This window comes from Ilyonectria robusta, assembly GCF_021365365.1.
Source record: "Ilyonectria robusta strain PMI_751 chromosome Unknown BGZ61scaffold_11, whole genome shotgun sequence".
NCBI lineage: Eukaryota > Fungi > Ascomycota > Sordariomycetes > Hypocreales > Nectriaceae > Ilyonectria > Ilyonectria robusta.
In genome coordinates, this window is record NW_025764445.1 from 987647 (window position 1) to 1004230 (window position 16584).

The following is a 16584-nucleotide window of genomic DNA, read 5'->3' on the forward strand; positions in this document are numbered from 1 at the left end:
AATAAGCGCCCGCTTGGTAGGCTGGTATCTATGACCGCCAGGCCGCATCTCTGCGTCCTTTACATGTATCAGGTGGGACAAGTTCATGGCTTCACAGCCATCCTAATGGCTCGATCTTAGAGTTCTGGGACGGCCCATGTCAACTCCACCCTTGAGGCTAGATGAACCGCATGGGCAAGTAGATGCTTGTAACCGCTGGCCGGCTGCCCCGGATGAGCAAACTAATCACCACCCAAGCCCACTCTTTTCCTGTTGGTGCTTCACTAAAAAAAGGAACAAAAAGAGGAGAATCTCTCAAGAGAGGAACCGGGGAAAAAACCTGGTTCAATTTATGCGGAACCGATGCGCTAATCGCCCTGCCGATCAGGGTCCTGTTGCACAGCCCCAGATTCTAGCCCGCGTTGCAAACCCGCCAAGGGCATGGCTCCCGTTGTCTCATTTGAGAGGACAAATTTCCTCATAGAGTACCGTTCAATGATAAAGTAATGACAAGGATATCAAGCCGAACTATAGTAACTATCTAAGCTATCGAAAGTGAGAGATGTCGTGAAAAAATCCACCAAAGAGTCAATTTAGCCAAGTCGATCACGGAGTACATCGTTCCATCCGACGTTCTTTACCCTTATCGCAAACGCGGAGGATGAGGGATTTTGCGAGAACAATCTTAAGCCTGACCATCCCTCACAGAGCTCTGATTCTCATCATAGTACAACTCAGGGCACTTTTCAGTCTTCCGCTGTAAGATCCATCTCTTCGTCCACCAGGGTAAAACAGTCTTGAGCTGGTATGATGCATGGACGCGATCGGGGACCGCGAACACATAGTCCAGTTCTTCGAGTGTCTTCTGTTTGGTCTCGGGTACAAACAAGAAAATAAGGGCTAAAGCAACTAGGTTCAGTCCGGCATAGAACCCAAAAGCACCTGTAGCCGTCATGGCAATCAACATTCGCGGGAAGGTGAGTGAAAGGACCGAAGCCCAGAAATTGTTGGTCGCAACAGCCCAGGACATGCCGATTTCACGATGAGATAGTGGGAAGACCTCAGCAGAGTACATGAAAGGAACTGGTCCCTCCCCTATAAATTGTTAGCATTCTGGTTGTATAGATCCTCTGTACCAATGAGACTTGCCTGGAGAGTAGAACGCTGCAAACAAGTAGACAAAGGTAGCGACTGCAGCAATCCGAGCACTACTGTCATCGTTACCCTTGTCAATCTGATAACAAAGACCGGCAACTATTTCAAATTATCAGCGATACTTGTGTGTAAAACATTTGAGGGCAACCAACCTAGGAGGGTCCAGAACATGTTTGGAAATGTGAAGAGCAGAAGCGTTCGCCGACCAAAGGTGTCAATCGTCCACACTGCGGGCCAAGCGAAGAGAAAGTTGATCAAGCCAAAGCCGAAACTGGCCCACAAAGCTGTGTAGTCGCTGATACCACTCTCTTTGAAGATAGTAGCGCTGTAGAAAGCAATGATGTTGATTCCTAGCCGCACGGTTAGCAAATTCCAACCTCAAGTTGGCATGCATTGAACTAGTGATGTCATACCACACATCTGCTGGGCAATCATGACAATTCCAGATGCCCATGTCGCTCGCCGATTTCTGGGAATGGTGAAAAGCTCGATGAAGCGTGTGACCAAGTTGCTTGTGACCTTCAGTCCAGCCTCGGTAACCATAACCCGCTCCTGTTCCAGCAGGCAGTGGATGTAGTATAAGTCTCGGCCAGCCTGAAGGGGAGTGTTTCTAAGTTTCAATAGCGATTGCCATGCATTTGTATGCTTGTTCTTCTTCATGTACCATCGGGGACTCTCTGGGCAAAAGTACGTGCCGATAACGAGAGGCACTGCGGGGATGAAGGCCGATCCCAACTGCAACCGCCATGCGATATCGCCGGTCTTTCCCATAGCGAGATTGGAGCATGTGCCCAAGAAGATTCCTGAGATTGCATGGTTAGCATGGCAATTAATTCCATCGGCTCATAGCTCTCACCAAATGCCGTCCACACTTGCCACGACATGACCAAGCCACCACGGATGATGGCAGGCGAGTTTTCTGCTGAGAACACAGGGACCGTGACTTCTTTGAGACCCATTCCAATACCAAGTAGCATTCTAAGGAGTTTGTTAGAAAGCGAGTCTCCGCCGGGCCGGGATCGAGCACCTACCGACAGGCTGCGAGCTGTCCCCAAGTCTGTGAGCCGGCCATGCCAAATGGCGCGATCAGAGAGAAGATGGCAGCAACAAAGATGACGCCTCGACGGCCCAGTAAGTCGTTCAGTGGATCAGAAATCCATCCCGCACTATATCTGTCAGCAACGGACATTATATGCCCCGGTGACATATAGTGCATACTCACAAAAGACAGATAGTAATGTAGGGCATCGCATTTACAAATCCGATAATCCAACTATTCTTGGAACATTCTCCCTCGTTTGCGACGGGTCCACAGGACGAACCGGCGGCGTCGGGGATGCCCAGGGCGTCGGGGAAGCTCAGATTCGCTCCGTTGGAACCGGTCTATTGTCGACGTCAGCATGATCTCCCAAGACGAAGATGACAGCTCTTATCCAACCTGATCCCATCCTTGAATAGCTGCGGCGATTGAGCAGAGGATGATGGTATAGTACAGCGCCCAAGGCTGCTTCCACCGATGGGTGACCTCCTCTCTCAATACACGCTTGTCGTCCTCGTCAAGATCATCAATGTCCTCAAAGTTGACTGGGTTTTGTGCCACCAAGGCGCCCTTCTTGATAAAGGGCAGGATGTCTTCTGGGAGCCCATGATCTCGGTGGAAGTTGGTGACATCTTCGAGGAGCTGGTCGCGCGGAATTCCCTTGAGAGGATTGCGAATCTCGCCCGGTAGGTTTTCGGTCAAATTGGCGATCTTCCGCTTCTCCTCCTCCTCCAAGACGTGCTTGTCATCGTGCGCCACACTGTGAAACTGGTAAGCGAATGTAACAGTGGAAAGGTGCGGAGTGATCTATGAAGATAGATTAAGAAGGGAGAACTTACGGCCCGTCGATGCCATTGGTGCCATTCTTTTCATCTGCCATGCTGTTGACTGTGTCCAGGGACGGTCTCCGTCGCCGATTAATGAAAGTAAGCTGGGTATTCTTAGACTCGATGAAATGTATTGGGAAGAGTGGAAGAATAAATATGCTGGTCCAATTGATGAGGTGAGACAGGCGGCCGATGAGGGGTAGTTATGTTGCGTCACGCAGAAGCATCAGGGTATCAGACGCAGACAAAATCCAGTTCATTGGCAGCATCTTCCTTGTTCATGTTGCATATGCCGAACCTTTGTTGACTTAAACAGCTCAAAACCCGCCGATCTCTTCGTCTCATGGTGTCGTTGCTAGTGGTCGGTGTGCCCGAGCAGCTCATAAGCTGATTAGAAATGTCACCCAACCGCTGTCACGCGGCATCTATGTTGAGCAAAGGACCGGGACCCCGGAGTACAGCAAGGCTACATCAGCTTTGTTAGGATGATACCTTCGGCCAGAGTCCGGCCCGGTGCTCATCACACGGCACTTGACGGAAAACCGGGGAAGTCAATCGACCTCGATGCCGAGCACTACGCTATCAATGTGCCGGGTGAGATTTGGGTGTTTTTAGGCACCAACTTTTGTCCCTTGTCTGGGGAAGAGCCCGAAGTTGGCCCAACCAATTGTCTCACTACTTCGCTCTCGCTATTATCCGGGGACGATGCGGAGGTCAGCCCACGCTGTCCAATGAGGCGCAAGTGAGGGTTACCTCGAAGGATCTCCGCAGGGTGAGCAACCATCAATGGCTGCGATGTGATGGTTACATCGCTAAAAACAAGAATGCATTGGTCCCGAAGTTGACCAAGAATGTGGGTACGAACGAGGGCCACGGTTCGAGCTCTAGAAGCATGCAGGATAGCTCGAGGTGAAGGGTGGCATGATTAGGGAAAATATTGCATAGCTTCTTACCTTGTTCAGAAACCGGCAGCCATTATTCTGTTGCCTAATCGTCACAGCAAATCACAGGACAACATTACTACAGGGGCTTGAGATCTAGTGTTGAACATATGTCAGAAATGCTTATTTGCCTCAGTGCCGCCCGTTTTTCGGATGCGGGACAAAGTGAGGAGCTGTTTATGCTCTCTAAATGGTTTAGCCACAGCTCGATAGGAGGGCTGAGAATCCTCATCTAGCTTGGTATATTAAATGAACCAGGATGAAGAGAAATGGAGGCTGGCTCACTGCTGTAGCTGCTCACGGTGGCGAATGGCGGCATGGCCGATAACGTTCAGATGATCATGTCGAGCGGTTTAATCACGCGCAGCTGAAGCAGGAGGCGTTTCTTTTCAATTGAGGATAGAGGTGGTGGTAACAGATATCACAGCCATGCAGATAGATAGATGACATAATAGTAAGGATAGAGAGTGAGTGTTGTTGGAGGGCTGAGACTGGCGTGATTCGAATATGAACAAAGCCCGAGGCAGGAAATACCCTTTGGCATTAGCGGTGTAGAGACATCTATGAATTGCCTCATTTCCAACCGGCGGTATGCCAAAGTAAGATCAATAATAATGGGTCGCCATCTGGAAGCTATTGTATGAAATAGCACAAACCCCAAGATTCTTTCTTTTCATCAGCAAGTCACGGTAGCAATATATGCGCTAGTAGCTCGGGCAGTAAGCTAAAGTATAAGATATGAATCCTCAGCTGTTGCCAGATCAATGGGCTTCGTCGGAATTGCGAATGGCGTGTAGCACGTGCGTAGAGTCAGACCTTGATGGTCGATATTGTGGAAGTGGGATGTCATAATTGTGGAGCAATTTGGTGTCATTCCAGTTATAGGAAGATATAAGAGAGAAATACGAGGAGACTGTCAGCATGTGAGTCCACAAGATCATGCAATAAATGTGTTTAGTTGGTTGTGTCCTAATCCTAACGGCTTCACATTAGTCAATGGGACTATGGGCTCGAAACTGTAACTGTACGCCGCCTAGAGTCATATGAAAACCCACGTTGAACTACACAGAATCGGCATTGTAACAGAATCGCGGACCTGTTAATAGTTGCCATTTCAATAACATCTTGGTTTAAAAGGCATTCCAACACAAAATGTAATAATCTGCCACCCCATCAGCCCGTCTACACTCATCAAGCAGCTGCCAATCGAGCACGGGTGTGTGGCTGTGGTAAGAAGGCCTTTGGCTTCATCGCCGTCACTTCAGGCTTGGCGATAACCCTGGTGCACCGTTTCAACTAGATCGAATCTTCCTTGCAGAAAACCAAGCGATTGTCGCCATCTTTGTGGTCGGTTACATCGAAAACTCCAGCTCCGCCGACAATAGCACCCTTTGTCTCGAAGACAGCGGGGACACACTCTTCCTTGTCAACGCGGTCCGCACACCAGCGGTTGAATGGGTCGGTGGCGGCACTGGCCTTGGAACTGATGCCGAATAATTGACTGGGTTATTCGTTCTATATTCGAGGCCAAAATGGGAGACCAAAATGACGATCTAGCTTGAAATTATCCAATTACAGTCAAGTTGCATTTTGATCTTTCCCAAGTTCCCAGTTCCTCAACCGACCATCTTACGAAAAAGACACCTTGATGATCTGGATGCGATTGTTGTTCGATGGTGGGAGTCCAGCCTGATTTGTCCAAATGAGGATAAGCCAGACCCGCGTACACGAGGATTTCGTCGATAGGTGCCGCCGTTTAAATTTCCTTATCTGCAGTCCATGGGTCCTCGGGGCTCGGAGCAGTGTGAAGGTAAACGGTAGAGCCGCACCTAGTAGGACTTACTGAGGTCGACGCAGATGTAAGTCTTAAAGTGCTTGTCCTATGTAATTTGCTCCTAGCCAACTCTCCACATCACGGCCGTCTCGGAGGTAAATGTTGAGAGAGCATCTGAGTTCCATCCTTGCTCCCGGCCCACCGATACTCGTACTTCCTCGGATCGAACGCATCATCGGCTGACACGCGCGCTTGGTAAACGAATGAATTCGCCGGGAATCCGGACTCGCTGTTAGGATTGCCAAGGATGCAGTTGTATTCACTCTTGGGATCTCGATGGGCTGCGAAGTCGCCCTACTTGGGCGTTCAATCTCCGCTCTACCATCAGCCGCTGTCTCCAAAGCGATGAATGACGCTAGGAACGCCGTCGACAAGTTCGACCTTCCCAACACCAGCCCCCTTGTAGTTCTCGGCGTCGTTCTAATACGCAGAAGTGTGAGGAGTCTTTCCGTGTGAATAGCTTCGGCTTGCCACGAAATAGTGAACAGCCCCGGTTCCGCTACAGTAGTCCGCTTCGACAATACTAGTGCCACCAAGCTCGAATATATTTTTCTTGCTCCCAGTCTCATTGGAGGGGACGAACTAATTCTAGTGCTCCACTAGGTCATCGTTGTTCAAATTTAGGTCGTAAGGGTCGTCCGTGAGAGCTGAGGCAGAATCACGGACCATGCCATAGAAGCCGTCGGTGTCCTGGGTAGGGTTGCTAACTCCGGCGGCCCATCACAGCGTGAGGCCGTAGAGTGCGTGCCATTTACCTTGGAGATGGCCTCTGAAACCCAAATTACGGTGGCTACGGCTATTTTCGGCGGCTTGGTTATCCAGAAATTTCACCTTGAAGTGATTGATGGTGTCGGTGTCACTGGCTCACGTGTTGTCGACCTGGTCTCAGGCAAGGCCTGCCAGGGAGAGCCCTCGAATGAACATGTAAGGAGCCATGATAAACGAGTAAAGAACGAATGGGGACAAAAAGACCAGGAGTGTTTCGAACGGAAAAGAGCGACTAAGTGAGCGCGTCGAAATAAGAACGAAACTGGGGAAACAAATACAGCACGCAGGGAACTATGTCAGCCTCAAGATTGACAGATGACGCGCATCTAATTGCCATCAAGATCTAGATAAGTTCATATGATCTTCGTCGTCAGGGTCGTGAAGCACTTCTCTGATCACCCTAAGTCAGCGCCAATGTAGCGAGCTCAGCTGGTACACAGACGGGCGAGATGGCTGCCACCAAGTATTTTAGCACAAGCGCGGAAAGAAGATCCGCGGAATTTCCCTTCGGCACCGTGCCAAGGTCCTACGCTAAGATACTGCGCTAGACCGTTTCCTCGCAGTCTGCCTCATGCAGTCATGGACTCTGTCCGAATCACGGTTTATTGTGGACATTGTACAAGTGTTTGGCTCGTTGGCTGAGGAAGAAGACGTTTCCATGAGAGTTACAGAGGTCGTAGATATAAAATCATCCAAGATGATGGCTTTTCTTTACCGGAAAGGCACACATGAACAAAGCTCCAGTCATGCCCTTTCGCCGCCTACTTCCAAAAATGCTGCGACCAAAGCCGGGCACAGTGATGACGGCAGAGATGCCTGGCGAACAATCTTTGTCAGCGGGGAAAGCCGCGTAGTTGGAAATTCGGATGTCACCGCTGACGTGCATCACCATGTTGACGTAACCAAACGTACAGCTTAATCTCCTGTCAGCTTTCTGCACATTCATGGGACCGCGCAATCTACCGCGTTCAACCTAACCATGGCAGAGCTGAGCCTGAGTGTCGAGATATGGTCGAAAGAACTCATATATACGAGACGCCACTTCTACATTTTATCGTTGTCGCGGACAAATGTGTGACCGCAGCCTGACGGATACCCTCCTCTGCGAATCATCAATTGGCAATCGCCGCTTCATACTCACATGCATCTGCACACCTTCTATCTTTATCCAGGCGATATCGAATCAAGTGCTGCAATGAATTAATTACGAATTCAAATACGAAGCTTCAGATCGAAAAGGTAGGACTTTGTGTCTGCAGGAGTGGGTGGTCAGCCATAGAACGCCTTGTTGAAATCCCGGGATCCTTGTATGCAACTTCCAGAGTGTAGACGGAGATTTCTCCATACTTGGAGACAGGATTGGAATTCAATAGCACTCAAAAATATGCGATATTCGCTTGGGCTAATCCTAGAGGTGGATCTCGTCGATTAAGAGACGTGGACTGGTGGGAGCGATCCTAAGTGAGCCACACCGCCACCGCCAGTACTGTATTGGAGGCAGTTCACATCACCGACGGAAGATGCCGCCACAGCCAAAGCTTCATTTAGAATGACGCTTAGCATTGCCCGTGGCTGAAAGCTTATGGCTCTGTATGTTCCCGCCCCGCTGGACAAGCTCTGGCTCGTTAGGCAGATTCATGTCTTGAGCAAGCGTGTCTCTGCGGCACCAATCGAATGCGCAGTCCCCAGCCACCACAAAAGCAGAGGAGCTAGCCAAGCCACGGTGAGGAGCTCGTGATGGCTCAATGAGCAGACCTTATTAGCTAGAGTCCTTTGTGGCATCTCAGCTGAGGTAAAATGTGTGCCTCCAAGACCTCAAACGGCTTAGTCCAAGCCATCTGCCGTGCGAGTCTCCGCTCCAGTACGGTGTTCTACTCAGTCTAGATGCAACGGGATGACGCCGCCGGAGTGCTATTGGCCGCCCTATCTCGGTTTATCCTCCCCCGCATGTAGCTTCCTCTCTGCTGCTGTGTTTTCGCTGCGCATTTTTCGCTGCGGTACCGAGTAGCTGATGGCTGAGCCGCCTCGTGGGCTGTGCTTGGCCCAGCGTGTCTCTAGACGGCGACCAAAGCTGCGAGGCTGATGCTATTTTCATATTTGTCGCAGCCATTAGGTTCTGGGCTGGCCCAAGGTCGCCGAGGCGTCAGCGCCAGGGACGGGCTGAGCGCCGCCTCTTTCTGCACACTGAGCTGGTGCTTTTCACTTGGGCTGATGCTGTCTAGTATATAACCGGCGTGAAGTCTGGCCAAATGAAGTGGTTTCTCATCATCGGCACACTCACAGACCTCAGATCAATTCAAGATTGGCGATTCTCGATTACATCTCAATCTCTCAATCTCAGCTCTTGCTCTCCCCATTCGACATGTTGTTCAAGACTCTCTTCACCGCGGTTGCCGTGGCCGTCTCCGCTCTCGCAGCCCCCCTTGAGGAGCGCGACACGTCCCAAAACAAGCCTCACTTTAACCCCTCGGCGACTTGGGCATACAACGTCCGCACGGGCGAGATCGCCTCCACGTCCCGGGGCGTCGTCTCCAAGTTTGACGCCAACAAGGGAAACGACATCACCGCCCTCCTGACCTTTACCTATCCCGCCGCCTCCAAGGGAAAGCAGTGCCAGTTCGCCTTCTACCTTAACGACGGCGGCAACTTCCACGGCAGCGGCAAGATCGACCTCTTCAGCAGCCTCACCCCAGCCCCCGGCACTACCGCCACCTGGCCGCCAGGAAACCAGCGCAACCAGCATCTCGCCCGCCTCTCCGTCGCACGTGGACAGGATGCCTCCTACGACGCCACCTACAGCACTTACCTGACCAAGAAGACCCCCTGCAAGGCCCCTGGCACCAAGGAAGGCTTCGAGCTCGTTGGCGTGTACGACAATGACTTTGTGTCCTGGAACCTCAACCACGCCGGCCCCCGAATCGTGTACACCTAAGTCCCGCTGTGCTGGGCTATTGGTTGACGTGATCGATTTATTCTTCTTCGACTTTCTTTGACCTTTTTGGGACTACTTTCTACACTGAGGCGTCGGATGGATTGGATGGCAAGAGCGTTAGATGGCTGTTTGATGGTTTTTTGCAGGATTTACTCCGGTCCTTTCAGCAAGGCGTAATGCATCGTCTTGGTCACAGATCATATTCTGTCCTTCCTTGGTAGTGAAACTGAATAGACACTTCCTTCCTACTCATCTATCCCCTTGTGAACGGTGCCTGGAAAGTAGCAATGCATGAGTGGTGACATGGAAGAGGGTAGATGTGGAGTAAAAAATCTTGTAGAAATACTGGAGATCACCCCCAACAAATCGTTTCAGCAATATCAATACATAATATGCGAACTATGGTCATTAATCATGCTACTACTGCCATGATAATCATGGTGATCATCTATCCGGCCAGCTGGTCTTGCAAATGCTCCTCACACATGCAATGGACACTTCATTCAACGCTATAGGGTAGGGACCGCCCCCTGTAAACTGCAAAAGTGGGACGCTCCACTGGAGAGAGTTCACCATCCCCGAAAACTTCGATATTCGGAAAAAGCCCACAACCCACATTGTTTACACCAAATATCAGGTGTTCGGATTCGGTACCGGCTCCACGGCAATGAATCAGGGGGAATCATGTGGATGAGAGAAGAAGCAAGACGGGTACACGCAATCAAATAAACTCCGTCCGACTCGTCCGCATTCGTCCGTGGCCCGAGAGTCCACTGTGTCGCAGCAAACCACCACAGGCTGTGTAGACCACCCTGTCTTGGTTCTGTGACTGGTTTTCTCAAAATACCGCGTAGCACATGGAATGCAGGGGATGAAACTTTGGAGATTGGTAATCTGGAGCATTGCCTCTGTGAATCCACACGACTGGGGAGTTGAATTATCAGTCAATGCCGAGTTAGAGAGCAGCATTGCCAAGATGAAGGCGGATTTGCCACTGGAGACAGAAGAACTGAGAAGCCACGATCGAGTTAGTACCGACAGAACTGAACTATTGACGCCCAGTAAGGCAGCTAAATCAAACCCCATGGAAGAGATTTAGTTGCATCGCAAGATAATCACGCGACGCCAAGACCCTGTTCGCCTGTTGGGTCGATATCCTCTGTGTACTTAAGCTGCGCCCGTCGCATGCCATGCAGTCTCCAGCCGCAGGGGGATTGCCATATATTTCGCATCTTCTCAAGCCTATCTTGGAGTACTGTTCGGGTTGTGTTAAGCTCACGCAACCCCGGGCGTAATCGTGCTCGGGAAGCAATCTCGGGTCGCGGGGCCGTTTTGCAGTCCGAGAAGTACGGAGTGTCGGGTTTGACAGGGATCATGCCACACGGAATGAGTCGTGATGAGTCGCGGATGGCCCACTTGGCGCCAGCTCAGTCTCCGAGAACCCTTGATTCCCCAGCCCAGTTGCCGCGTCTTATTCCAACAACTCTCATGACATCTATATCACATCATCGATATCCGAATTCAGGGGCGGGGTTATCACTGCCGCAAACCATTCCAGAAATATCTAGGCTCTTGAGGGAATTAATCGACAGGCTGTGTATTGCCGTTTTAGAAGTACATATTTCAAAGCAGGTTTCAATGCTGCTGTACTCCGTAGTGGTGCTTCAATCCACCCAACATCTTGTAAACCGCATCTAAGGCGACGACTCACTTACACTCAACCCAAATAAAAATAACCAAATAAAATAAATCTCACTGCATCTGATTGTACTTTTGTTGATAAACAAATCACTTTTTCAGCACGTTCCCCACGCTCCCTAGTTCGTATTCTTGCCACCCAACGACCCTACGGGGTGAGATGGCCCCGACAAGCTTAATGCAGTGCCTCCAGCCCGGGGTCCTCCAAGAACCCGAGACGGACGGCTACTCACAATCAGAGCCTTACACGTACCCCAAACTCGAAAACATGGACATCGATTGCGTAGTTGGCCCCCGGGAGGCCCACTTGCAAGTCCGAGCGGGCGGTCGAAGTGTCCGTTGCCACGCGATGGAGTATAATATCTACTCTGACAGTCCCCCCCCAGCATTATCTTTGGCATCTTCTATCCTAATTCAACACTCCTTTACATAGAAGCATCACCCCCGCTTCGTTTTCCTTTCTGTTGGTTCGAGCAAGGACATTTTCCCGTGTGCTACTCTCTGTGACTATTGCCCAGAGGCAAAGAGCAAACGGGACCGTCCGAGCCCCCAATTAGCAGTAATCTGGAAGACACTCAAACTTCTATTCGGCTTCAACTCCTCCATCGTCAAGCCACAGCCAACCCCTGCATCGACCGCCCACCCCCGACAACCCAATCTGAATATCTTCGACTTAATTCCACGCATCGCATCGACTACCGAACTTAATCACCACCATGTCGCAACCGCCTGACGGTGGCTTTTCGCTGCCGGCACCGCCAAGGTCCCCGGCTGGGAGCAACATCACCTATGTCGACCCCGGCACCGGCACTCCTCCGCCTCTGGGCCAGAGCTATGGACTTGACAGCAAGGATAAGCTCGACAACTGTGCCGAGAACAAGGGTGGAGACGCCAGCGACTCGATCGAAGAGGGTGACGATGGCGACGAGACGGAGATGGAGCGCCGCCATTCCATCGTCCAGAACCTCGCTCGGCAGTACACCAACCACTCTATGGGAAGAGTCAATACCCAGGCCGCTCAGTCCATCTTCATCACCGACGACCCCAACTCCCCCTTGAACCCCCGCGGCGAGAAGTTCAACGCGCGCGTATGGGCCAAGACTCTCTCGCACATGGTGACTGAGCAGGGTGCTGGTTTCCGCCGCACCGGCCTCTGCTTCCAGAACATGAACGTCTTTGGATACGGCGCCGAGACCGACTACCAGAAGGACGTCGGCAACGTCTGGCTCGAGGTTCCCAGCCTGGCTCGCAAACTCCTCGGCAACCAGAGCAAGCGAAAGATTGACATCCTGGACAACTTTGACGGCATCGTTCGATCTGGCGAGATGCTCGTGGTTCTTGGTCCTCCCGGTTCTGGTTGCTCGACCTTCCTCAAGACAATTTCAGGCGAGACCAGCGGCATCTACGTCGACGACAACACCTACTTCAACTACCAGGGTGTCAGCGCCGAGGAGATGCACAAGCACCACAAGGGCGAGTGCATCTACACCGCCGAGGTCGATGTCCATTTCCCAATGCTTCCCGTCGGTGAGACCCTCACCTTTGCGTCCCGCGCGAGATGCCCTCGAACTCTGCCCCAGGGAGTCACCGCCAACGAGTTCTGCGACCACAGGCGAGACGTTGTCATGGCCATGTACGGCATCAGCCACACTGTCAACACCCGCGTTGGTAACGAGTACGTCCGCGGAGTATCTGGTGGTGAGCGCAAGCGAGTGACCATCGCCGAAGCCACTCTCTCCGACGCGCCGTTCCAATGCTGGGACAACTCGACTCGAGGTCTGGACTCTGCCAACGCCATTGAATTCTGCAAGACGCTCCGTCTGCAGTCCGAGCTGTTCGGCCAGACCTGCGCCGTGTCCATCTACCAGGCTCCCCAGAGCGCCTACGACCTGTTCGACAAGGCTCTCGTGCTGTACGAAGGACGCCAGATCTTCTTCGGTCGCGCCGACGAGGCCCGCGAGTACTTCATCAACCTCGGCTTCGATTGCCCTGCTCGCCAGACAACCCCCGACTTCCTCACCTCGATGACAGCCCCGACGGAGCGCATCGTCCGCCCTGGCTTCGAGGGTCGCGCCCCGCGAACCCCCGACGAGTTTGCCGTGTGCTGGAAGCAGAGCGAGAACTACAAGGCTCTCCAGGCGGAAATCGAGGACTACAAGAGCGCACACGCTCTGGACGGACCCGACGCCGAGGCGTTCCGTGAGCACAAGAAGTCCTCCCAAGCTCGAGGCCAGCGTCTCAAGTCGCCCTTCACTCTCTCGTACGGTCAACAAGTCATGCTCTGCCTGTGGCGCGGTTGGAAGCGCCTTATGGGAGATCCGTCTCTCACCGTGTTCATGCTGCTCGCCAATTCTGGTATGGGCCTCATCGTTTCGTCTCTGTTTTACAACATGCAACCTACCACCGGATCATTCTACCAGCGTACCGCTGCCCTGTTCGTGGCAATCTTGACCAACGCATTTGCCAGTGCCCTCGAAATTCTGACCCAGTACGCCCAACGCCCGATTGTGGAAAAACACGTCCGCTACGCCTTCTATCATCCATCTGCCGAAGCTTTCGCTTCTATTTTGGTCGATATGCCGTACAAAATCGCCAATACCATCCTCTACGACTTGATCTTGTATTTCATGACGAATCTGAACCGAGAGGCTGGAAACTTCTTTTACTTCCTTCTCATCACGTTCTGTATGGTTTTGGCCATGTCCGGCATCTTCCGTACAATGTAAGTCAATCTATCCCGCCGAGAGATTACAGTATACTAACGCAGCCAAGTGCATCGGTATCACGCACTCTATCACAGGCCATGGTTCCAGCCTCGATTCTCATCCTCGCCCTCGTTATCTTCGCCGGTTTTGCTATTCCAGTCGACTACATGCTTGGATGGTGCCGCTGGATCAACTACCTCGACCCCGTTGCGTACGGATTCGAGGCACTGATAATTAACGAGTTCCACGGACGAAACTTCACCTGCGATGTCTTCGTACCCAGCTCTCTCATCGACGGATACGCCAATGTTGGAGCGGAAAACCGCGCTTGCAGTACCGTTGGTTCTGTTGCAGGTCAGGGTTTTGTCGATGGAGATGTCTACATGCAGACGGCATTCAAGTACTACCACAGCCATAAGTGGCGCAACTTTGGTATCCTCGTCGCTTTCGTCATCTTCTTCCACTTCACTTACATCGTCGCCACCGAGTACATCGCAGCCAAGAAGTCCAAGGGCGAAGTCCTGATCTTCCGACGTGGGGACCAGCACAACGCCGCCTCCAAGATGAGCAGTGATGTCGAATCGTCTCTCTCGCGACCCATCGCCGTCGCCGAAAAGTCAAGCGGAAACACTTCCGACGATGGTAACATTCAAGGCTCAACCAGCGTCTTCCATTGGAACGATGTGTGCTACGATATCAAGATCAAGAACGAACCTCGCCGAATTCTGGACCACGTTGACGGCTGGGTTAAGCCGGGTACTCTGACTGCTCTTATGGGTGTTTCTGGAGCCGGAAAGACCACGCTTCTCGACTGCTTGGCTGACCGTGTCTCGATGGGTGTCATCACCGGAGAGATGCTTGTCGACGGAAAGATTCGCGATTCTTCCTTCCAACGCAAAACCGGATACGTTCAGCAACAGGATCTCCACCTCGAAACGAGCACGGTACGAGAGGCCTTGACCTTTAGCGCCCTGCTTCGACAGCCCGATACGACGCCCCGAGCCGAGAAGATTGCCTACGTCGATGAAGTTATCAAGCTCCTGGATATGCAAGAATATGCCGATGCCGTTGTTGGTATTCTTGGTGAGGGTCTTAATGTTGAACAGCGAAAGCGCCTGACTATCGGCGTTGAGCTGGCTGCTAAGCCTCCTCTGCTGCTCTTCGTTGATGAACCTACCTCCGGTCTTGACTCTCAGACATCCTGGGCTATTCTCGATCTCCTTGAAAAGCTCTCCAAGGCCGGCCAGTCTATTCTTTGCACCATCCATCAGCCGTCAGCCATGCTCTTCCAGCGCTTCGACCGACTCCTCTTCCTCGCTAAGGGAGGTCGCACTGTCTACTTTGGCGACATCGGCAAGAACTCTGAGACCATGGTAGAGTATTTCCAGAAGCACGGCGCGCCTCACTGTCCTGCCGAGGAGAACCCTGCCGAATGGATGCTTGGAGCCATTGGCGCCGCCCCCGGCTCTACCACTGATCACGATTGGCATCAAGTCTGGCGCGACAGCAGCGAATATCAGGCCGTGCAGACCGAGCTCCAGCGTCTCAAGACCGAGGGAGCGGCCAACACAGCTGTGGATGAACATGCCGGTGCATACAACGAGTTTGCCACACCTCTCTGGGACCAGCTGTTGATCGTCACCCGCCGTGTCTTTGAGCAGTACTGGAGAACCCCGTCGTACCTTTACTCCAAGTTCATCCTCTGTTGCTCTGTCTCCCTGTTCATCGGTCTGGTCTTCCTGAACGCCCCGCTGAGTATGCAAGGCTTGCAGAATCAGATGTTCGCCATCTTCAACATCCTCAGCATTTTCGGTCAGTTGGTGCAGCAGCAGATGCCGCATTTCGTCACTCAACGAGCACTCTACGAGGTTCGCGAACGTCCATCAAAGACCTACAGCTGGAAGGTCTTTATGCTCTCGCAGGTCATCACCGAGATTCCGTGGAACTCGCTCATGTCGGTCTTCATGTTCATCTGCGTCTACTATCCTGTCGGTTTCGATAAGAATGCCTCCGACGCCGGCCAGACTGCTGAGCGCGGTGCTCTGATGTGGCTTTTGTTCTGGCAGTTCATGATCTTCACCTGCACCTTCGCCCACGCATGTATCGCCATCACAGACACCGCAGAGGCCGGCGGAAACCTGGCCAACATTCTCTTCATGATGTGCCTGCTTTTCTGTGGTGTGCTCGCTTCTCCCGATAGCATGCCTGGATTCTGGATCTTCCTGTACCGCATGTCACCATTTAGTTACTTGGTATCCGCTATGCTGGCCGTGGGCCTGGCAAATACCGACGTGACATGCGCCGCCAACGAGCTGGTCAAGTTCAAGCCCCTCGACGGCCAGACCTGTGGGGAGTACATGAGCTCGTACATTAACCAGACCGGAGGCTACCTCCAGGATGAGATGAGCACCACGACCTGCAGCTACTGCACCATGTCCAGCACGAACACTTATTTGACCGCCCTGACCTCCGAGTATGGTGACAGGTGGCGCAACTTTGGCATTGGTATGGTTTATATCATTTTCAACATTGCCGCCTCCCTGGCTCTCTACTGGCTGGTCCGCATGCCCAAGGGCAAGAAGCAGGTATAGACAATGAAGGATATAGACGGTATTAGACATCATCAGTCGGAGGAATTAGAGTACATTGGGTGGAGGTATTAGAGACTGCGTGGTATGAGGGGGATTCCGCATCACGGATGGACAC

The 16584-nt window shown here is 52.2% G+C and overlaps 3 protein-coding genes across 3 annotated transcripts; 2 read left to right on the forward strand and 1 right to left on the reverse strand.

The window, feature by feature from the left end:
• Positions 1-664: 664 nt before the first annotated feature.
• On the reverse strand, positions 665-3053 carry BGZ61DRAFT_494507 (sugar transporter; the record flags this gene model as incomplete). The annotated part of the gene is made up of 9 exons (XM_046250770.1): positions 665-1074; positions 1129-1233; positions 1287-1484; positions 1548-1937; positions 1991-2112; positions 2166-2300; positions 2357-2517; positions 2573-2933; positions 3013-3053. 9 exons carry the CDS (start codon positions 3051-3053, stop codon positions 665-667), a joined length of 1923 nt encoding a protein of 640 aa, XP_046103820.1.
• Positions 3054-8857: 5804 nt separating this feature from the next.
• Positions 8858-9762, forward strand: BGZ61DRAFT_453188 (uncharacterized protein). The gene has a single exon (XM_046246045.1). The coding sequence runs from the start codon at positions 8906-8908 to the stop codon at positions 9473-9475; it is 570 nt and encodes a 189-aa protein (XP_046103821.1). The 5' UTR covers positions 8858-8905; the 3' UTR covers positions 9476-9762.
• Positions 9763-11889: 2127 nt separating this feature from the next.
• BGZ61DRAFT_533199 (ABC transporter) lies at positions 11890-16469 on the forward strand (the record flags this gene model as incomplete). The annotated part of the gene is made up of 2 exons (XM_046253972.1): positions 11890-13895; positions 13946-16469. The coding sequence occupies 2 exons, from the start codon at positions 11890-11892 to the stop codon at positions 16467-16469; spliced, it is 4530 nt and encodes a 1509-aa protein (XP_046103822.1).
• Between the last annotated feature and the right edge of the window lie 115 nt (positions 16470-16584).